The sequence below is a fragment of the Myotis yumanensis genome, unplaced genomic scaffold (genome assembly GCF_028538775.1).
Source record: "Myotis yumanensis isolate MYYU_CA2020_CCGP unplaced genomic scaffold, mMyoYum1.0.hap1 SCAF_3, whole genome shotgun sequence".
Classification (NCBI taxonomy): Eukaryota; Metazoa; Chordata; class Mammalia; order Chiroptera; family Vespertilionidae; genus Myotis; species Myotis yumanensis.
Genome location: NW_027223754.1, coordinates 202,838,369 through 202,862,325, shown reverse-complemented (window position 1 = coordinate 202,862,325; position 23,957 = coordinate 202,838,369). Strand labels below are relative to the sequence as shown.

Sequence of the window (23,957 nt, the reverse complement as noted above, 5' to 3'; positions counted from 1 at the left end):
CATGTCACGAAGGCGAGTGATGGGCTGCAGGGCCCAGGGCTGCGCCTCCCACTCCCACCTACCAACCTTCACAACACAGCGGTCCACCATGGTGTCCAGCCACTCGATGTAGGACTCGATGGGCGACTGCTCCTCCAGCAGGTGGTCAAACTCCTGGTACACTATCAAACAGAGGACAGCCCCCACATCACCGCACTGGGTTTAAACAGAGACGCATCTTAAAAAGCACAAAGGCAGAAAACTGAAGAAATGAAAACCCCAGTCTTAGTAGGGCATTCAAGGCTTAGGAAAATACGCCCCAATTCATCCTTCCCGGCTCATCCTACTGCCTGTGAGCGCTTTACCCCGTCATCCTTGCCATTCCCCCAAGCCCTGCTTTTCTCAGGCACTTCCCTCTATTTGCACTGTTTGGTTCCTAACGGCCCAGGGGACACGACCCTCCTTGAAATCCTTTCTACCCTCTCTGTGCCCCTTACCAGCACTGACCACGCCCCTCTATACATTCATAGCATTTTACTTTCTATATCTTGCCTTCAGTATATCACTCATAATACTGTGTTGCGGTGAGTGTGTGTGTGCATGCGTGCGTTGTTTTTTTAAAAATAAATTTTATTACTTTTTTTACAGACAGGAAGGGAGAGGAATAGAGTTAGAAACATCGATGAGAGAGAAACATCGATCAGCTGCCTCCTGCACACCCCCTACTGGGGATGTGGCCGCAACCAAGGTACGTGCCCTTGACAGGAATCAAACCTGGGACCCTTCAGTCTGCAAGCTGACGCTCTATCCACTGAGCCAAACCAGTCAGGGCTATGCGTGCGTTTTTGTCCACTGTCTTCGTTAGCTGGTGCATGACCTGTGATGCAGTTGTTACCCATGGGTGCTGGCTGGCCTGAGTGGACAGCAGTGCTGTTGCTCTCTTGCTCTGTGCCCTGTGATAGGGCACATTTGATCATTCAAATGTTTTTAAACCACAACTATACTGGGCAGTAGCCTGACCAGCTTCTGCTACCTAAGTAGTAGATGCTTAATAAATATTTTTGCATTAAAGGAAGCAATTGCTGTGCCCTCAGTTCTGCAGCAGGAAAAGGTGGATCATCGAACCACTTCCCCCTGGTTTCAGCTGCAAGTCAGATCATGGATAGGGAAGTACTCTGCAAGCAGAAGAGCACTGAGGAAACAGAAACATCTCTGCAGTGGTCTCCAATCTGAAACGTCTCTTTTCATTACTTTTTGTGTGTGTGTTTTATTTTGTTTTTTGTAAATCAAACCACAATTCAAGATCCACACATGTCTGTAGTTTTCACTTGTCTGAGCAGTTTTATTTCCCCATTTCTCTGGAATGGCTGGTTGTCCCACTCTACTTGGTTGATAGCCACTAACAAGGTCAGCTTCTAGGATTACCAGATGGTCCTAACATTACAGAATGAGCAGGGGCTTTAAAAGTCTGGTTAGTTGACCCGCCTCATCCTACAGATGAGGAAGCTAGGTCTTAATGAGGTGACATGATCCACTCGAAGTTAGGGACAGAGCAGGGACTGGAACCAGGTCTCTGAGCTTCTCATTGTGTTTTTTCGCCCTTCGTCCCACTCTCTGGGCATCTGAGCGGCTGGTGGTGGCAGTGAGTGCTAACTGTTAACGGTTATCCACTGCTTGCCATGTGCCAGGCACTCCTCTAAGTGCTGTACGTGGACACGTTAACCTTAGACCATCCCTAGAATGTGAATGTCAGAGCCTAGAACGGTACGTGGTACGGAGCAATTGCTCAAGTGCCTTTTGTGCTCAAGTGTTTGTTGAATATGAATGAATGAGCAGCCCAAGGAGTTAGGTGCTATGCTTACCCTCCTTTACAAATGAGGAGACGGAGGCACTATGGAATACACAACTTTCTAAAGGTTGCAGAGATAGTGAATGGCAGAGGCAAGTTTAAAACATGGCCTGACTTGAGTGCTTGCCCTCTAACCACCTCATCTACCAGCACTACATTGTGCACCAGGCACAGGGCACACACTGTCCCATGTAATCCCTCTGCATTACCCCCATTTTACAGATTCGGAAGCCAAGTCACCATGCACGAGAGCCAGGGGTTGAGTCAAAGTCTGTTGGGAACCCCAAGCCCATGCTCTTACCAGAGCAGCACTTACACATTCCCACCAGCACGCTCAAGTCCCAGCATGCACTTTTTAATTTAAAGTAAGCAGAGCGTTCCCAGGCATGACTATCTCCCAAGATATTTTCTCCCAAGTATCTCCCCAGATACTTTCTCCTAAAAAAAAAATCAAAATGACATGACCCTGGTAGCCCGTCTTACGCTGGATGATGAGTTTGCGGTGCTCCTCGTGGGAGTCCTCCATGGTGTACAGGGTTTGCTTGGTGATGCTGTTGAGGTCCACATTCCTCCAGTCTTCCAGCATCTGGAATGTGATGTCCGCGCTGTGGATCACCGTTCGAGAGGCCTGTAATCCAATCCAGCCAGATCCTTAGCTCAGGGGTTGTCAGGGGAGAACCCCTTCACTTTATTTCCTTTAAGCCTTTTAAATGAATCTGCCAAGGGTATTTTGCAAACTACTTTGAAATTCAGGAAAACAGTTTTAGCAAATAAGTAGGTGAGTCCATAACTCAAGACCCGTACCCTTTTTCTCTGAGGCTCTCTCACACAGACCTCCTTTTCTTGCTAAAAAACGACCTCATGGTGGCCTAGGCCAGACCCAACCATGCTGTTCCCAGCCCCGTGGTCTTGACCCTGTGAAACAATGGGACGGGGCCCGGAGACCTGCCAGCTCTCTGATGCCAGCTTGTGGGACGGGAGCTCTGCGTTGAATAACTTCTATGTCTCCCTCGCCCAAGAAGTGCCAGTCCTGGAGCAGGAACGGTCCTGCTGCCCGGGCCCACCACAGCTCCGACCCAGGAACCTTTCAGTTTGTGTGTGTTTACATGTGAGTGCATTCTGACGCAGTTTGTAGTCTAGCTTTCTGATTTTGCTTTCTGTTTTTCATGTAACTGTAATGATTACAACAAATATAATTAAGATGGAGTAAAAGGGAAATTAGACCTTAAGACTTGGTAGTTTATGGGTGTGTGTGTGTGTGTGTGTGTGTAAGTTGTAGCTGTCTCAGCAAACCCTCATTGGTAGAACTTAGATTTGCAGGTTGAAACAACATTTGGATCACTAATACTTGGAACCACCAAGTCAGAACAATATTGATAAAAGCAAAGAAAAACATTTCCTTTACTTGCATGTTTTCAAAGGAGTCTTTCAAATACACATGGACATTAAATGTCTCCTAATACTTGTGAATTTCCAGGCAAAGGTAAATACTAACAACAACCTTTACACCCGGAATGTCTGAACTCAAGTAAAAGCTAGCTTGGATCATCGTAGAACTCCGAAGGTCACAGAGGCCTGAATATATGAGTATGTGAACTGAGTCAGTCTCTAATGGTAATGAAAACAACCAAATGTGAAGGTCTGGGATTCCGCATTCAAATATACTTAGCTCAAATCCTGGCCTTGCTGCTGACCAGCTGAGGGACTTGGGGCAGGCACGTGGAACAACCTCAGTTTCCTGGTCTATAAAATGGACGTGTCATAGGACCTGCCTCTCATGGAGGAATGTTGTCAAGGATTTATTAAGGTTATGTTCGAAGAGGGCACAGTTCAAGGAGTAAGAGCTGGATGAAAGAGGCGACTGCTGTTCAGGTTTTCTTTGTAGTGATTGCAATGACACCTCAGGGCCTTTGCACGGGGTCAGTGTGCCCTCTGGAACTTTCTTCTCTCACCCTGCCCGTCCCAGCAACCCTCCCATTACGTACACTCCAACTTAGCTGTCACTCCATGGAGAGGCTTTCTCTAATCACTTTATCTCAGCAGGACCTCAATGCCCCATCATTCTTTCCATTATGTTTCCTTCATAGCACTTAACCACTTTGGATTATTTTTTCATTTACTTTTTTGTCTGCTGAGGGCAAATACCACTGAGCATACATAATGCCTGGCACACAGTAGGCGCTCAAAAAGATTTTGTGGAGTGAATGGCTGAGATATGAATGCCAATTTTCTTGCTCAGTATATCCAAAAGGGTCTGGATATTTAGATCTCAGGTGTAAGTACTGGGGGGGAGGGGTGTGTTTTTGGTCGGGTGCTGTGTAGTCTGACTTGCCGTGTTTGTTTAGGAAAGCTCACTGGGACACTAAGACGTTCCACGAAATGTTCTTAGCACCAACCCCAATCCTCTGGCTGATCCAGGAACGTGTCTGATAGTGAGATGGGAAGGTAGCATTTGCTGATTAAATTACATATGTCAGCGTGGAAAGTAGAGAGGAAGTGTGAGCGCGCGCACACACACACCCTTACACATAAGTGTAGGTGCTTTTACCTACCTGTGCAGTAGAGAGGGCCAAAGGCTTTCCTAAACTTTTTGAACCCCAGGTATGCACCAAGACCATGTCTAGTTCCCTGATATGACCAGAGGCACGCTCCCTGGGAAACGTGGCAGTGTGTCTTTCATTTGCCAATATTATTTTCTTCACTGAATCCCATTCATCTGTCAGGCTCTGCCACGTCCCAGGACAATGCCCAGTGTGGCCTCTGTGCCTGCCTACAGGAACGTGGAAGGGTTTCCCTCTGGTCTCCAAATCCCTCCCTGTGCTGTTCATGCCAGGGGCAGAGCAGGAACAGGGAGGTGTATGGGTGCAGTTTTACCCGTTCTGGTTCCCGGCCTGGAGCCTGCCTCAGGCACTCTAACTCGAAAGCCCTCCCTCCCACCTTGACCTTCAATAGCTGGCACCAACCCAGAACCAACACTCTAAGGGGGGGTTGCAAACCCAAACACAGAAAGCAGGCAGGTGACACATGCGCGAGAGGTCAGTGAACGAGAAGGTGGGGCGACGAGGACAGTGCCGTTGGAGAGGTGCTCAGCCCGCCCAGCTGACCACAGCCCTGGGGAGGTGTAGCGCTGAGAGTGCCAGCTCTTAACGTTTTTCTACAGAAAATTTGGGTGCTCAGCTGTCATCTACAAGTTTCAATTATTGGTGGCTGAGTAAAAAAATGTCTTTGAACACATGCCAATCAAGTAAAAATAACCCCACACATATGAGGGCTGATTTGACCTGCAGCCACCAGCTTGCTCCCTCTGCTTTTAGATCATTAATATGTTAATGAATGAATGATAACGGGTGACTCACAGTCCCTTCCTTAAGGTGCAAAATTAATAAAAATGCAAAGCTTTATGCCATCAGTTATAAGTATGGAGTTATAGTAGAATCTTCCACTTTTTACTGTGCTACACTTTTGCTATTTTTGAACTTTGTAAATGGTAAGCATATGTCACTTTTGTGCTCCAAAGAACAGAAATCTAGAAGAACAAATAAAATTGGCTAAATATTTAACATGCCTCGTGGCTTTGAACTCTTTTGGATGACACAAAAACAACAAGTAAGTCATCCTCCATATCTGTTTGGATCACCCATTTCAGTGGCTCACAACCAGGCATACCCTGCCCAGGCCACACTGCAGGGCCAGGGGACATTCCTGACTGTGACATCCAGGTGGGGCTGGGGAGGGGGTGCTACTGGCTGGCATCAGGTGGGTAGAAGGCAGGGATGTTACTAAATACCTACAATGCACAAAACAACTTCTCACAGCAAAGAATTATCCAGTGTCAGAGAAACCCCAATTTACAGAAGGGAAACAAACTTGAGACCCTAGAACAGGTTAAGGGGCAACTAATGTCAGACATTATTTTGTTAGTTGAAGCTATTTAGTGATTGGCTAATGTTTTTATTCCTTGTCTGTAGAAACTAAAGGTAACAGCTGCACCCTGACACCCATGGGCAGCTGGTCTGTGGATCTGCCCTCATTTGTAATGACTCAGCAGTTGTTAGAACACAGCGCAGGACACATACCTGGCAGAGATGATTTAGTGAAGTCTGCCGTCTCAGAATTTGGGAAAACCTTCTGGACACTGAAAGAAGAAGAGGCAGTTTGAAGTATTTGCAGGCTTATGGTCCTGCTTCAGATTTTCCAGGGGCAGATTTCAAAAAGTAACTTTCTTATTTACCTAAATTTGTCTCACTGTCCAACTCATTTTAGAAGTCCAGTGGCAAAACGCAGCGTTTGAGTCTTTGTTTTCCCGTTTGGACAACTATTTCCGAAAATGGCGATATTTGGGGCATATGTTTCAAAGTCACACTAGCAGGTGTGAGAAATCGTGGTGTCAATCAACCGTGAGTAAAAGCAATTATTTACTTGTCTTTCATTTAGCTAATTGCAGGCTCAATCCCTACGCCCCATAAATAATTGCAAGAATCAAGTGGGAGCTTTGAAGAAGGTCCTTTTCAATGCAGTCTGTCTAATAGGAAGCCCTGAGCGAGCCTCGGGGGTGTGAGCTGCTAGGGCTGGCTCCGACGATGGAACCCCGAGCTGCTCCTTGAACATGGCTTTGCCTTGGTCATCTGTCCCTTTTAGCGAATGAGCTCCATGACCCAGTGCGTGTTCTGATGGTCCTGTGTCCTATGGTGACACAGTGGGCCGATGATTTGAAGTGGCGTGGTCCTGTTCCGTGAATTCTGAAGCAGACAAGCCACGTGCCTGCCCAGGGTCTTCACTCTTACCATCATTTGGAGTGGTGTGTGTTTCCACTCCTTGCCCATTTTCAAGGTGCACCCCAAGGCTCCCTGGAAAGAGTGGGTGTCCCCAGGCACCCACAGGTGGAAGGTCCCAAAAGCTCCTCACCGCCAACTTTCAACAGGTTTGTTTTGTCAGCGTAATTAAAACGGGCACGGGCATTCTTCTCATTAATTTCTGAACTGGTCAAGAAACAATCAGAAGTGGCCCTGGGATTATTGTAATTTGGACTTGGAGCCAGCTTGGTTTGAAAAATAAGGCGTGGGGTGGAGGAATGGGGGTGGGGGGAAGGGGACAGAAGAACTTCTAATTTTCCAGGCTGATCAATCGTTAATCCTTCTCCTTAATTACTTTTTCTTTAACTTTGTGATGTGGAATTTAGTGCTGGGGGAAAGAAAAGAACTGAGAGCCGTGAAATAAAGTGGGCTTTATCAGTAGGTGATGGGCACCGCAGGCGGCCTCAGAGCCGCTGAAAGGGCCCCTCCGCCTGCGGAGAGAGGTAATTTGATCTCCTTCGTTTTACTGGGGGCACCGATTTAGGGCAAGAAAGGCAGGTTGTATTCAAATGCGGTTTTAAGAAATATATATCTTAAAACTTTGATTTGCTTGAAATCATTTCGTCTTTGTTTAACAGTGAGTCTTCCCACTAGTGCAGACACATCAGGACAGAAATTGGACCCGTTTCCTCAGGCAAAAACAATGCTGTGGAATGAGGGTGTCGCTCAGCAGAGAGATCTGCAGTCCCAACCCCTATGAGAAATATTAATTTGGCTTGCTCATTAGGCAGGCCATTAAATATGTGAGACCCACGCTGTTTTCTGTCTCCTGCGACCAGTTTCATTTGTGGGCAGGCACTCAGGGGAATCTCCGGGTCTGGGGGCTAGACAGACGGGAGTTGGACTCCGGACCCCTAGTGACTGGCTGTGAACAGCAACACTGAAGCCCCATCTGTGAACAGCAACACCGTGTCCTACACCGAAGAGGTGGCATAAGAATGAGTGAGAGGACAACCATGGAGGTGATGAGCAGAAACTCTGGTGTTTCTGCTCTGGGAGAGAGATCTGGGAGCAATCCTGCCCCTGCTACTTACTACCCCCCTAAGCCTGTTGCCTTTTCTATGAAAGCAGGTGTACCACCCGTAAGAAACATTTTGTGAGGATTAAACAAGTTAATGTATGGAGAGTGCTAAGCATAATACTTGGTGCTTTGTAGTAACACACAGTAAATGGAAGCTATTGTTGTTATTATTTTATGTAAGATGTTTGGCACAAAACTGCTTTCCCCCTTCCCCTCCACTCCCAAACTCAGCACTTACGTTCAAACTTGATGTTTCTCAGGTTTTCTGGGAGGTCGTGAAGAGCCACTTTTAGCCACTCATCCAGCTGCTTGGCAAACTTCCGGATCACCTGAGTTAAGCTAGAAAGAGGAAGGATACATTTTAAGTGCCTCGTGTGTGGTCCAGTCCTTCCACCAGACTGTAGCCAACAGGTGCCACTCGTAGCAGCAACCTCAGAGGCGAGACTGGCAGCCCCGCTCTGCAGAGCTGCTGGGTCTGAGAAGGGCATGAGCAGAATGTGCTCTGTGCCAGTGCTGGTGGACAAGGAGACCCTGCAGGCACCGTGCAAGGCTGGGCAGCCATCAGAACTTTCTGCAAGCAAAACATCCTCCTCCGTGTTTCTGTAGAGCCTGGTATAAGGGGTGAAGACAGTGGCCAGCGGGCCTCCGAGCACCGATTTGCAATTGGCCCCTCCTCCTCATGCTGCCCAGCTTGTCCCAGCCCCCCAGTCGGACAGGAATCCTGGCAGCATATGGGCATGCCTGCCCACCCGGCTTGGGCCCAGGCTTACCGAACTGCTTGTTGCTTGGAAAGGACTAGGAAGCAACAGCGTATTGTTAACTTGCAAACAATCCTGACATGGACCTTGAACTCATATCAGATTTGGAAAGTTAAGGATTTTTTTGGAGCAGGAGGTGGGAGGGGGCTGGAGGGGTGAAAGGTCGGGGAAGGGCAGTAGGTTACAATGTGAGATGGAAATTTGGAGTTGAAAAGACATTGAGCACCATTTTCAGGATCCCACCTGCACACAGCCCTCACTCCAGTGTCCTCCATGTAATCCTCCTTAGTCATGCGGGCCACAGGGACCTCTCCCCACACTGACATACAACCATCCTTGCCTTCCACCAACACTATCCTGTTCAGTCTCCCACCGACTCTCCTGTCCCACCTCGATCACCAAACTCCTCCCCACTGGGCCGTCCTACCATGTTTTTCTGCTCATACATTCTTTCCTTTTTCCATGACAAAGTCCTACCTTCTCCCAAGACTCTCACACCTCCAATCCGCCTACTTCCCACTCTTTACCAGCAGGTCTCACCATCTCCTATTTCTTGATAGAATCAAAGAGCCAATCCCCTATCTCATCCCTTCCTGCCTTCTCAGGAATCTCATGTTACTGACTGCCGCTTCTACCCTATGCTCCACCTCTTCCTCTGTCTTGGGTCATTCCTCTCTACATTTTAGTGCTCAACATTGGCCCATCTTCAAAACAAAACAAAAAAACCCTCTCATTTCTTCACTCCTCAAGCTACGACCCTCTTTCCTCTTCTTCTTCTTCTTCTTCTTCTTCACAGACATACTTCTTCAAAGTTGTCTAGATTCTGTCTCTCTTTTGTCATCTCCTGTTCATTCCTGTCCCTCACCCAGAAAGCAACCTCCATCCCTGACTCAAACCCAGTGGACTCATTTTGGTTCTCATCTTGCTTGACATCTTAGCAGCATTCGGCTCTGTCAGACCTTCCTCCTGTTGGACACATTTGCTTCTTTGGCATTTGTGACCCTCTATCTTCTGGCTCCTCCCCTTCAATCACAAAGCTCAGCCCCCTCTACCTGGCCGTTATGTCTTCCAGTTCTTTCAAGACTAGACCTGGGCCCTCTCCTCCCTGTGGAATCCTGCCCTGGGTAGTTTCTCCATGCCCACAGCATCAGTCACCATCTACAGTCACCGTGCTATCTCCAGAGCAGAGGTCTGCAGGACTCAGGACCCCTCCATTTAGAAGTCCCAAAGGCACATCCAACTCAACATATGCAAACTGAACTCATCATTCCCCCATCAGAGCTGGTTCTTTTCTTGTATTCCCTACTTCGTGGAGATTCTACTTTCCATGAACTTTGTTTTTAACTTTACTTATTATAAAAAAAAAAAAATTCAAATATACCCCAGGATAAAGAGAATAGCATAATAAACCTCCAAATATCTATGACCTAGCTTCAATAATTAGCAAACAGTTTGTCATTTTAATTTATCACCATGCTGTTAGTATACCTAACAGAATGAACAGTAATTCTTTAAGATTATCTAAAGTCCAGTCTGTACTCAAATTTCCCTTAAATAAATCTTCTAGTTTGTTAGTATCTGGATCCAAACAAAGTCCACACATTGTATAAAAAATATAACATTGCCTTGTTCTATTTCTTAAGTCTCTTTAAAAGTTTATTTCATGCCATTGGTTTATGGGCGCCCTCATGTTATTTATTCCCTGGAATGCCCCACATTCTGATTTCTTCCTCGTGGTGCATTTAACCTGTTCACTTATCCTGTGTGCTTTCTATATAGTGGCAATTAGGTCTAAAGACTTAAGTTCAGTTATGATTTTTTTTCTTTTAGGGATAAAAAGCTTCATAGGTGGCTGCCCACTGCATCACATTAGGAAGCTTATAATATCTGGTTGTTCCTCTTTAGTACAACTAGTGTGAGACTCAAATAGTCTCTCTTCCCACTGCCAGGCATCACAGATTTTATCTTCAAGTTACCTCTCAGCCCCCTCCAGGTTTCTCCCACTTCAAGCTGTCCTCATCCTTCACCTGAGCCTCCCTGCCCTGCTCACCTTCCCACTTCCACCCCATCTTCCAGTCAGAGGGATTGTGCCAAAGCACCTGCAATCCTGATCTGTTTCACTTCTGCTTGAAAACCAACATCCTCACACCCAGAGCTCACACTCTAGCCTTGTTTCCCACTCCAGCCTCACTGTGCGGTTCCTCCCTTCAGCCACATTTCGGCCCCACGGGCCTCTGCCCAGTCTTTGCCACCTCGGGGCCTGTGCCCTTGGCAACCTTTCATCCCACCCCTCTTTACCTACTCAGCTCCCCTTCCTCCAGCGGATCTCAGACCAGGTGTTACTTCCACAGGAAAGCCTTCCCTGAGGCCCCGTCACTGGGTCAAAGCCCCCAAGGATTCCTCTGGACGGGCCCTGAGTTGTGACAGCTGATCATCATGCACTCACTTGTGCGATTATCTGATTAATGTCCATCTTTCCCACTGGACTGTGTGTGCCACAGTAGCCTCAGCACCTGGCAGAGTGCCAGGCACCTAGTAGGCACGTAAGAAATGTTTCTTAAGTGAAACAAATGGATTCATGGCTCCCAATCCCCGGTGCACCGAGCTCAGATGTATTCCCCACAAGGCCCTACCCAAATGCTCCCCTTTATCTCTAGGATTTCAGCTCCTCCCCACAGCTCCCCTGATTCCCACTGGCACTAGCCCCCTCTCTGTGTCTCCAAGCCCCTGCCGGCCTCACCAGGCCCTTTGCACTTGCTGCTCCCTCTCCCTCTGCCTGGAAAGCCGCTGCCCCAGACAGCAGACTGGGGCAGCTTCCCAGCTTCCCAGATCTCCCCACCATCTCAACACTCTCAATTCTGCCATATGTTTTAAAGATTCTTTTGGCTCCTGTGATGCAAATCAATTGTAGGAGGGCGAGGACAGACAGGGAGAGCTGTGCAGAGTTACTGCAAGAGTCCGGGCAAGGGGGAGGATGAGGGTGGTACCAGTGGAAATAATGTGATATGGTCAGATTCAAATATTTTGAAGGCAGAGCCAACAGGATTTCCGGTGAGTGGATGTGGGTGTGTGAGGGAAGAAGGAAGTCAAGTATGTCTTCCTGAAAGGAAAGGGATTATGCACCCCTGTGCCTGTGCCTAGCAGAGTGCCTGGCACAGAGGAAGTGCTGAATAAATGTTGAAGACTGAGTGGACCCAGAGCCCTGCACTTGTAACAAAGCAAAGCTTCTAAACCAGTATCAGTTAGTAGCACGTTGGATCCGACTTCTGAGATTAAATTTCAGAACATTTGGCTGCTCTTAACGGAGGTCAGAATCTAGAGAAGTGTCCAGAGTGACCCTCCTGTGGCTACTGGACTGGTGGGGACGTTGCCATTCTCCGTCCATGACACATATCCAGGAGGATTACTCGCGGCTGGAGTCGGGAGCTGGCCTTTGTCTGGGAGCAGCAAGTAAGCAGCAGGATTGCTGATGGGGCCTTTCACTTGGCGCAATTGATTGGCTTAAGCTGAAGAAAGGCAAGGGGAGTTCTGCCTGGAAAAGTTTCTATTTTGGGACTCAGACGTGGGGCTGCAGGACTTTGAGTAACCTAAACATTTAGGCTGCCCTGATGGGGGTAGGGGGTCCAAGGAGCTGGCCTCCCCTCATCACCTGGTCTGAGAGATGCCTCCCCACCCACTCCTCCTTCCTGTAACATCAGGGGATGAGGACCACACCGCTTCTTGACATACCTCCTCCCACTGTACACTCGCTGCAGCCTGACTTTTCCCTCTGCTGACTTATCCTGCCTCCCTCCTGGGCCACTCCCTCCCCTTTCTTCCTCCCCAGGCTGGCTCTCCCAGGGCCCACCCAGCACATGCAGGGCTTTGGGTTCACTCTGTCTTCAACGTTTATTTAGCACTTCCTCTGTAGCAGGCACTCTGCTAGGCACAGGCACAGGCACAGGGGTGCACAATCCCTTTCCTTCCCCTCCCTTTCCTGCAGATGCTCCCACATCTTCCGCCCTTCCCCTGCATCTTAGCTCCACACTTGAAACTGCCTGAATGACCTCCAGCAGTGATGCTGGTACAACAGCAAAGCGTGATAATAGCAGCCACTTTTTAATGAGTGCAAGGTGACAAGCACTAAACACTTCACACGAATTTTCTTACTTACCCCTCCCCAACAAGTAGGTGCGATTGTTATTCCCAGCAGGGAGGTGAGAAACTGAGGCTCAGATAAGTTATTTTATTTGCCAAGGAGATGCAGCAATAAGTGCAAGAGCCGAGATTTAAGCTCAGCGCAGCCTGGCTGCAGGCTGGGTGATGGTAACACCCACACTGCACACGCACCTGAGATGCTGGACTCCCCGTGTCCAGACCAGGGCCTCCTGCTGCTTTTCGGCCACGGGCCTGGCTATTGCTTAGAATTTCAGTCTTCTCTTTGCTTCACTGATACCTTATCCTTCTTGCCCATCCATCCCCAAGCCCCTACACCCAAACATGCTTCCTTACATCTGCTAGGCCAATGGTTATTAACAACCATTGTGCCAGCTCCCCTTGAGAGGTCACAGAGGTGAAAAGCCCAAATTTGAGAATGATCTATCTTTCTTGCAAATAAGAGTGCATGATTCATGGTTATCTCTATTATGCTGTCACTTATTCACCAGAAAGCATATTTCAATATGCTTTGCAGAGCAGGGAAGGAAGGGGCGGATGGTCTGGCAGCCGCACCCCAGCCTGGGCAAGGAGAGCTGTGAGAACTGCTAGACCTGATTCTCATTCCACCCCTGGCCTGGCACAGGGCCAGGCACACAGAAGGCGTGCAAAGAAGTGAGGGACAAATGAATATAAACAACTGAAAAGTCAGCTGGTTTTTTCAATAACTTTGTCTTCCTGATTTAATGGAAAAGGCACTGGATTTATAAGCCAAAGGTCATTTTGGTAATTAACTACGTAATGTTAAAGAACTGTCTCCTCTGGCAGACTGTAAGCTCAGTGAGGGCAGGGTGCACGTTTATTTTCTTTAATGCTCCATTCCAGGACCTAGCACAGTGTAGTAATCAATACACATTTGTTTAATGAATGAATGAATATTGAGTTCTGGCTGTTTCATTTATTTGCAGATGAAGATGGACAAGTGGTTTCAGCTCTTAAGCTTCAACGTTCACTTCTATAAAAACAAGACAATTACAGAGGAGGAGGCAGGGGTTAGTCTTTTGTTTGTACCCCATGCACTGCTTTATAATAAACTATAAACGCCTTGTGTGTGTAGCTCCTAGTAAGCAGTATTAGCAGCATGTGAAGCTCTCTTATAAAGATGTGTATACTTATACAGATCCTGCGGGAGGTTCCTTCTTAGAAAAATGGAGACAGAGATTTAGTTATTACCTAATTCACTTGATCAATGTACAAGAATTTAATAACTCAAAACCTAAAGGGGCCTGTGTGTGTGTGTGTGTGTGTGTGTGCGTGCGCGCGCGCAGGACTCACATATTCATTCATTCATTAAACACGCACACATACATATATATATATAACTTGGTACATGCATACGCTTAGACATATGATTATGAAAATAATTCAGCCTTAAGGTAGAACACTTGAAAAATGCATAAAAGCACGACACTAAAGTTGGACCACAATCCCACCTGGAGGCAACCTTTATTGGCCTATTTAGGTGTGTTGCTGTTCTACCTAGAATGTGGAAAATGGGAAAGAGCATCACTCCCACCATAATAAGAAAAAGTCAGATAATCTATAAAATCATATTTTTCTGTTAACCCATCAGAGAGCTGAGGTCACAACCACCTAGCCTGGAATTTGTGGAAAGACAGGACTTGGGAGCTGGCTCATCTGTGTTAGAGGGAGGAAAGCAGGACATCCCATAGCCAAGGAAGAATTCAGCTTAAATTGCTAAAGGCCCAGTGTGAAGTAGCCTGAGTACATGGAGCTCTGGGAGCCACAGAGGCAAAGGACATTCACATTCACATTCACATCTATTTACAAGGTCTTCTCCGTGGGCCCAGCCAGGTGCTCACAAAGAACTGGGGCAGGAGAGGAGAAGGAGGAAGCCCACCTCTGAGGAGCAGCTTGGAAGAGAGGAGCAGCCACTGCTGTAGACAAGCATGCAGCCCTACTCAGACCACCCTCCCTATGAACAAAAGCCTCCAGTGGCCAGGGGAGGGGCAGGAAATACTGTTGGCCTGGGTGCGAGGAGAGACTCACTGCAGGTGGACGGGGAGGGGAGGAAGAAAAGGAAAAGCTTTCTAACCTCGGCAGAAACCATCATGGGCTCAAACTACTAGAGATTTATCTCTGGAGTGGGATATGATCACTGAAAATGCCCAAAAACCACAGGCTTACTTGAGACTGAGTCAGGATAACAGAGAACCCCACCCTCAACCCATCCCCAAACAGGCTCACAAGTGTAGTAGTGGTACACGGGAGACCTAATGCTGAGGATGTAGCAGTAACATTGAAAAACCCCCCTCAACAAACAAACTTCCAACCTAAGCACAGGCACTCCAAAAGAATTTAAATCTGCTGGGATACAAAAGGTAACCATAGCAACAGTAAAACCCAACCCCAGTGAACTCCTGAATAACCTGGCTCACTTCCTCACATTAAGAGTCTCGGAGAAGAAAAGGCATGCTCATTTCCAGGCATACATACTACTTACCTCAGTTTGTACTGCTCCACATACTGTTTGGCAGTCAATATAAAATTGTAAGATACACAAAAACATTAAGAACCACCACCCACTCCCAAGAGATAAAGCAATCTATGGAACCAGACTATCAAACAGGGAATTTAAAATAACTATGATTGTGCCTAAAGAAATACAAAACAGAACAAATAAAGCCCAAAGTTAGTAGAAGGAAGGAACTAAATAAAACAAAAGCCCAGAACCAGATGGCTTCACAGGCAAATCCTACCAAACATTTAAAGGAAAATTAATACCTATTCTTTTTTAATTGTTCCAAAAAACTGAAAACAAAGGAATGCTTCCAAACTCATTCTACGAGGCCAACATTACTCTGATACCTAAAATAGACAAAGACACTACAAGAAAGGAAAATTATAGGCCAATATTCCTGATGAGCATGATGCAAAAATTCTCAACAAAGTATTAGCCCACTGAATTCAACAGTGCATTAAAAAAATCATATATCATGATCAAGTGCCAGGGATGCCAGGATGGGGTCCAATATCCCCACATCAATCAACGTGATATAACACGTCAACAAAACGAGGGATAAAAATCACATGATCATCTCAATAGATGGAGAAAAAGCATTTGAAAAAAACCTCAATATCCATGATAAAAACTCTCAACAAAGTGGATATAGAGGGAACATACCTCACCATAATAAAGGACATTTATGACAAACCCACAGCTAACATCACACTCAATGGTAAAAAGCTGAAAGCTTTTCCTCTAAGATCAGAAAGAAGGCAAGGGTGCCTACTGTTGCCACTTTTATTCAACTTCTAAGTGGGAAGACGTCTCAGAACTAAACAACAACAAACTTGGTCCAAATACATAAATGTGGAAGTGGTACCTTGAAAAGACTGCTCCTTCTTTTCAAGTGTAACAAAATGACCATATGTTAGACAACAGGGGAAACCTAAATTAAGTCTCAAAGAGATAGTTTAGAAAGTCTCTAATCACAAAGCAATAAAAGGGAAAATAACAACCAGAAAACACTAGCTCCTAACAATTGGAAAAATTTAAATGCTCTTTTTAAATTCTTAGGCCACAGAAGAACTCCAAACTAATATATTTAGAAAAAGAACAATTATCAAAATATTACATATCAAAACCTATGGCATACAGTTAAAACAGTGCTCAAAGAAAAATCTAAGCCTGAAATACTTATGCTATAAAACAAGGGTAAAAAGTGTAAATAAATCAGGCATCTATTTTTTGGTTAATTTTGGGGGTCTGTGTGACTAATAGAACTGAAGCTCCTAGAACTGGAACAGGCACATAGGAAGCACTCAGTAAGTATTTGTTGAGTAAATGAATAACAGTAAACTTAAGAAAGGAAAAGGAGCGAGTTAGTAAAATAAAAGCAGATATTAATATATTAGAAAAAATAATAGCATCAATAAGTATATCCCAAAGGTTTTTTTCTTGAAATAATAAAATTAGGTGAGCTAACTACAAAGAAATGGCAGAAAGCACAACCACACAAACTAAAATATAGTAAAGCAGCAATAACCAGACACAGAGGAAATTCAGTGAGCGCACAAACCCACTTTGCTCAACCCTAAGCAAATTAATTTAAAGATCTGGGATAAATGGATAATTTTCTAGGACAATATAATTTACCAAAACTTGCCTCAGAGAAAATAGAAAATCTAAACTGAGCACTTATTATATGAAAAAAAGAAGAAAGTTTTTGAAGATTTACTCCTATAAAACACCAGGCCCCGATGGCTTCAAAAGGGAATTAATTCTATGCAATCTTCAAGAGCAAGTCATTTCAATACAATTTAAACTGGTTTAGACTTTAGGAAAAAGGGGGCAGGAAACTTCCAGATTCCTTTTATGAAGCGAAAACAAAAATGAAAACAAAAACAAAACAAAACAAAAAAACCAAAAACAATGATACCAACAACTGACAAAGATTAAACACAAAAAGAAAACGCAGACCAATCTTATTTATGACTTTTGATGCAGAAAACCTAAATAAAACATTAACAAATAAAATCCTGCAACACATTAAAGAAAATAACGATGCTCTGGGCAGGGGACCTGATGTCTGGAGAAAAGGAGAGGGGGAGGGGGGACTCTTCACTGTATACCATATTATACACTTTCAATTTTTAACCATTTTAAAATTTTAATTAAAATAAAACCACACGAATGTTAATGGTGCTTATTGTTACCATTGGGTTTTCCTTTTATGGCTTTGTGTTAGAGACTTTCTCAACAAGGAAGGCCCCAGACAGTGCATGATTACAGAACCCAATAAAGAGAAGCAGGAGCAGTAAATGCTGGGGACCAGCCTGAGGGGAGATGAGAAGTGTGCCCACCTGTCGGGTAATGCCTGCAGCACGGTGGGCATCAGCACTCCCGAGATCGCTTTGTAGAGGATGGAGTCACACACGCCGACGATGTTCACCACCGTGGAGGAGCCCAGCACGGGCAGCATGTGGGGTGGCATCCCTTGCCAAAAGTGCAGAAGGAAACTTTGAACCTGTATCGACCCACAGAGAGAAGATCCATGAGGTCACACCGGGCCCTCCCAACAGAGGCCTGAGACTCAGCCAAGGCCACGCCAGCCTGGTGTGGCTCGGGAGGCCCGGAAGGTCCTCCTTGCCCACGTGTGTGGCCTGGCAGCCTGGGTCTATTCTGCCCTGGGAGAGGACTAGCTTTTGTGATCTCATGGGTTCCATTTGGCTCCTGGACTATTGTATCCTACCTTCCTCCAGAGGGGGCGCTCTCCCACCCACGGCATTATCCACATCCCTGGCTCCCCTATCCGTCCTGAACCAATGCAGGGGAAAATTCAGTGCCCCAGTCCAACACTTTGGAGGTGGTACCCTTACTGGCATTAGCTTTATTTACTGAGTGCCTACTATATGCCAGATACTTTGCATAGGTTCTCTCATTTAATACTCATACTACTATTACAGCGTGACTCATCACTCCCATTTTGCAGAGACATTCACCTACTTGTCCAAAGCCAGATAGCAAGCCAGGCAATGGGTGACATAGAGCCCCTGTCTGCCTGTCTCTTGTGGCTGCCTTGTTCTTCACATGGTAATTGAGCTTCTCCCCCATTCCTGAGACTGCCCCCTTCCCTGCTCCTGCCCCTGCCCTGGTGACCTGCAGTCTCCTTCAGGCCCCTCTGAGGAGTGGGTCTTGCTTTCTCCTCACCAGGCTCCCCCGACCCCAGCCTGGCGACCTGCTCTCACTTCTCTGACATCCACGGCCTGCCTGGACTTCCCAGTGTCGACACTGTGTGGGAGGCTTCGGGAGTGAGGAATGGGGAGAAAAGCATGTCCCTGACTTCCTACAGGGAAAATGGTAGTTGCCAAAAACATGATCAAAGTGGTGGATGCAGTCAGGTTTGTAAACTGTGAAACTCTAGTCACAGTTCTGTTAATTCCAAGACCGTGAAAATATGGCAAAGTTTTCATCCAGACTGAACATTAAAACTACGACAGTGCAGATGGGTGAAGACTGCCTGTCAGGGTTAGAGTCCTAGCACCACTACCAACCAGGGTGTGATATCTCTACACCCGAGTTTCCTCACATAGGTTTTGGTAATGATCCCTTAAAAGTACTTATTACAGTGTTGGGCATGTCCTAGATGCTTAATAAAGGTTAGCTCTTACTATTATATCATGGAGGCACTACTAGGCCCAAGAAATCAGTGTTCCATCCTAAGCATTTGGCATACCCTTGCCTAAATCTGAATGTCGGCCAGCCAGAATCCTCACTGTGGCTCCGCTCACCTGTCATTGGGACACCTGGTGGCTGGTGGTTGTTCTGTCTGGGCCTGAGAGATGGCCACATTGTGTGCACAAGGTGCTTACCCTCCAGAGGATCCCCTGCTGTCTCCTGACCACCCCCCCGCCCCCGGGCACTCGTCTCAGGCTGGGTCCTGAGCCTCTGCCTGCCCTTCCAACTCCAAGGAGGACGCTCAGCCCGGTTGATTCCTAAGATCTGGTACATTCTGAATTCATTTGCCTTTCCACGTGTTCCTTGCATGCAGCCCTAGTCTTTTAGTATATGAGCAGTCAATTTCCAGCAGAAATTCTGTAAAGATCGGTGGCTGTATGTAAAACAAATCTGTGGAAAACCAGTGTCTGTTGCGGTATCTGTTTGAGGCACGGGAGCCCTGAGCAGCACTCCTTCTCTGGAGCCGCCTTTGTAGGGGGTGTTTTACCCAGACCTCCCTTCCTGCTCTGTGCAGGTTAGACCATTTAATGTCCAAAGGTACCGGCTCCTCGGAGTGAGAGGAAAAAAGAGGGAGAGGGAACAGTGCAAAGCTTAGGAGCTGACACTTGGAAGTTGGGTGTGAAATGGACAGACAGTGTTTGTATCCGGAGGTAGAGCCGACAGGACTTCCCGACAGACTGGGCATGAAGAGTGAGGGAAAGAGAATAATCGAGGTTTGTGGCCCAAGTGATTGGGTGGATGGCGGTGGTAAGCTAAGACTTGGAGAGCAAATTTGGGGCAGAAAGTTGGCCGTTAACTTAGACGTCAATTGAATCTGGAGCTCAGGACTGAGTATATGAGATGAGAGTTACCAGCTTTTATAAAATGGAGATAATAGTGTCTATTGTTAGGATGAAATCACATCCCTTCTATAAAATGCCTGGATCATGTAGGCATTTAACAAGTGGAAACTTATTATTAGACAGAAGGAAGAAGTTCTGACTCTTTGCAAGCATAAGAGGTGAAGTAATCAGAGGCAAATAAGTGAAAGTGGTTATTTAAAGTTAGTTTCCTGCCCTATCTGGTTTGGCTCAGTGGACAGAGCGTCAAACTGCAGACTGAGGGGTCCCAAGTTCGATTCCGGACAAGGGCACATGCCCAGGTTGCCGGCTCAATCCCCAGTAAGGGGAGGGGCGGCATGCAGGAGGCAGCTGATCCATGGTTCTCTCTCATCATTGATGTTTCTATCTCTCTCCCCCTCTCCCTTCCTCTCTGAAATCAATAAAAATATCTTTTTAAAAAATCTATAGAGTTAGTTTCCTGAATTAACTCTTTCAGTCCCCTACTGGCGGGCTTTGATACATATGTGGACCATATTGAGAACGGAGGGGACCGGCAGCCAACTCCAAATGCGCCGCAGTGGACGAGCCTCAGGAGAAATTAAATCCAAAATACAGAAATGCTTTCCTCCAGCTTTCCTGAATCTGTAATTCTGGATGTAATGCTACCCTGACAAAACTGTCTTCCTCGCAGGCCAATCAGGCAGGATGCAGCTCACTGGTTAGACTGGGAAAAGCCCACACCACCTGCTAGCCACACAGAAGGTCTATGAAGTGGGGACAGCAACGGTGCCCGGTTCCTAGGATCACTGTGAGGTTTGAGCGAGCTGACAATGTGCATCAGGGGCTTCCAGGTCAGGTACCGAGCAGCAGCTCATGAAACAGGAGTCGTTTTATTGGATTTTAACACAGGCGCTTGTTGACCTACCTCATCAAAGTTGGCTCTTATCACAGTGTCCAGTATTCTCTGACAGTGTGTTCTGTACATCATAATAAAGGTAGAAACCTGTGGGGGGAGGGATCAACAAGAATGGGATGCTTTAGTACATGTTACTGCTGGCCTTGGAATTTCAATTTTCAACTCACTTATTCCCTGTTGAGGGGATGAAGTTCACCTAACTCTTACTCATCCTGCAAGACCCCACAGAGACTCGCTTTCCTTAGGTGATGCTCGCTGACCCTCAGACAGCACCTGCTGTGCGGAGTGATTCTCTATCAGAACACTGACTTTTGGTATGGAAAACACAGGTTGCACTCTCTGTCCCCATTCTCCAGCCCATGAAACTGTGGGCTCTGGGAGAATAAAATGGCACATTATTCGTGCTTTTTTATCCAGCATTTCACACAGCGCCTGGCACATAGGAGAGCTCAGCAGGGCTTATGAATTAAACTCCCCTCATCAGTTGAGAGAGTGAAAAGTTAAAACCCAGAGTGTATTATAAGAGGTGCTTTTGCCACAATCAGGGAGACATTGGCAATCCTCTTGAATCTGCTTAGCAAAAGAATTTTCTCTCCCATCTCCTCTTATCCAAAAATTTCAAAGCTATGGTGTAAGAAGTCTGTGGAGAAAAAAAAGCACATTTGAGAAACAATAAGGATTTATCTAGTTCTTAGATGGAAAGTATTCCTTTGCATTCTTTTTCTTGCAGACATGTGCTTAATATAAACGTACTTTGCTTTGCAACCATCTGGCTCCCTGCTCGACTGTGAGCAGGCCTCCTGCCTCATCCACCGCCACCCCAGCTCCCAGTGTCACGTGGGGACAGTAGGAGCTCCGCACCTATTGGCGCACTGGCTGCACCAGGATAGGTGCGTGAGACACGTGACGACCCAGGGAAAAGTCCCCAGATTTGTGTTTCCAATAACTTCCTCCAGGTACCCTATGGCCCAAACTGAATCGCTATACCTAGAAAATCTTGTCTGCGGAACTATGATTTCACCTTATCCTGGGCAGCACACAGGAAAATAAGCTTTATAACAAAGCCATTAGAGGAGAGGGCAGGAGGCCGTGTAACTCAGAGATGGGTGGGTAGGTTGGTTGGTAGGTAGGTAGGTTGTAGGTAAACTTTTTCTTTTAGAATAATAATAGATCTGTAGTAAAGTTTTGAAGATAGTGCAGGGAGTTCCCATATTATAACCCCACACCGTTATCTCTATTGTTAACATCTCACATTAATATGGGGCATTTGTCATAACTAACAAACTGACACATTACTATCAGTGAAAGTCCATGCTTGATTCAGATTTCTAGCTTTGTATTTTTAAACTCACCATTTTGCAGTGGAAGTGTGTGTGTGTGTGTGTGTGTGTGTGTGTGTGTTGTGTGCGTGTGTGTTGTGTGCGTGTGTGGTGTGAAAAAGACAGCGATAAACCACCCTCCCCCGAACCCTTCGGACGTGGTCACCTTCTCCTCGGGCAGACTGGCTGGCAGATTGAGATCTTTGACATTTGGAAACTCCGGCAGCAACGTTCCAAGTTTGGACCGGGGTGAATATGCCACCGTCTGCTTGCTCACTTCTTTCTTGCCCGTCTCGCTCACCCAGGCGGCTCCTTTCTTAGAATACATCACGTCATAATACTGGGAGCTCTCCTTCACAGCAATGCCGTAGTAGTGGTACCTGGGCCGCAGGGAGAGAGAGAAAGCCCAGGCACGTTACCAGGTGGCGCTTCCTGAGCAGGGGTGCCCAAGGCCACGGGCACCTGGGCCCGTCCTCCCTGGGCCAGAAGCGCTAACTCTCTGGTGAGGCTTGACACCTCTGAAGTCTGGAATTTAACCAGAGTTCCATGTTGCCAGCCATCAATCACGCAGGTAAAAATAACCAAAATTGCCTCCCACAGAAAATGTTAAGTCAAATACTTTGCAAAGCAAAAAGGGGGATGAAAAAAAAATTTCCATTTGTACTTAATCTCTCCTATGGAGCCTAGTGTGACCCAGGGACAGGACATGTGGGTCTCCCCCTCTATGAAGACCCACGAAGAAGGTGGGTTTATGGCTGCAAACCACCAACAGAAACTCACTGGGCCTGTTTTCCTTAATGGATGGTGGCCATAAAGAACTGTACCTTTAAACAGATTAAATTCAGTGCTTCTGCTGACACTGAATGTAAAGCAAAGACCGGAACTTTTTATGAACTCAAAATGGGTTTACTGACAGCAGTATTTCCCATTAAGCCTAATGGAGGGAGGCTTTTAAGATTTTAGCTACAACCGGTTGAGCACTTGCTCTGTGCTAGGCACTTTGGTAAGTGCTTTCTGTACATTAATTGGTAAAACTATACTATGAAATGGGAGCTATGACAGTCTTTTTACAGACGGGGAAATGGAGGCAAGAAAGCTTAGTCTGCTCTAGGCTACACGGCTGCTTCAGGGAAGAACTGGGTCTCGCACACAGGTCTGTCCCACCACAGAGCCCTCACCAGGACCACTGCGCGGGGAATTATAAACCTGGTTGTATGTCAGAGCCATTCATGGAGCATAATGAAAAAGTGCGGCGTCCTGGGCCCCTTCCCAGACCGACGGATCTGAAGCATGGGATGGGGCCCACGACCAGCACTGACACAAGCGTCACAGGCAGCCCTGACGGCCGGGGAAGCACCTGCATTCCCCTCCGGCTCTGTGCTCCCCAACCCCGGAGGGACTGTCGCTCTCTGCTACTGTACACGGGGTGCCCACCACAGCGGCTCAGAGGGTGCTAAGTGCTTTACACGCACATTCCTTGTTTAATCTCACAAAACCCGTGAGGCTGGAACTAATGATCATCCCATTGTACAGACGAGGAACCCGGAGGTCCAGAGAATTTAAATAACACACAAGATCACCCCGTAAGCATGAGAGGCAGGATTTGAACCTCCAAAGGGTTTTTAATCGCCCGGCCAGTGGTTCTCAAACTTCACCGACAGCAAGAATCCCCTACACAACATATTAAAGTGCAGACTCCTGGGCCCCACCCCAGAGACTCGGAGAGGAGATTTTCACAATCACACACCAATGCCCATCTAGCTTTCAGACACACGGCAACATAGTAACGATTCCTTTCCACCCACAGAAGGCCGGTTGGGTAGTCACAACACAACACAAAGGAGAAAGCATTCTGAGTTATGGCCCAGGCGTCACAGGGAGGAGAGACAAGCACACATAACCCCCCACCCCCACCCCCAAACCCCCGTTCCTCCAGGTACCATTCTGTCATATTTCTGCTTAGTGGGCATCTCGCCTCTATCTGAATGCCTCCTGGGATGAGGTACCCAGGCCCTCCCATGGGAGCCCAGTTCATTTTAGGTCCG

At 46.8% G+C, this 23,957-nt stretch overlaps 1 protein-coding gene across 2 annotated transcripts in view; it reads right to left on the bottom strand.

The window, feature by feature from the left end:
* RFX4 (regulatory factor X4) overlaps nt 1-23,957 on the bottom strand; it is a 130,752-nt gene that overhangs the window by 37,037 nt on the left and 69,758 nt on the right. For both annotated transcript variants that reach the window (XM_070410970.1, XM_070410971.1), the window contains exons 6-12: nt 22,079-22,292; nt 20,603-20,680; nt 17,482-17,645; nt 7,941-8,041; nt 5,905-5,963; nt 2,312-2,456; nt 67-161 (exon numbers count right to left, since the gene is read on the bottom strand). In XM_070410970.1, coding sequence (XP_070267071.1) covers nt 67-161; nt 2,312-2,456; nt 5,905-5,963; nt 7,941-8,041; nt 17,482-17,645; nt 20,603-20,680; nt 22,079-22,292 — 856 coding nt within the window. The remainder of the gene's footprint in view (nt 1-66; nt 162-2,311; nt 2,457-5,904; nt 5,964-7,940; nt 8,042-17,481; nt 17,646-20,602; nt 20,681-22,078; nt 22,293-23,957) is intronic.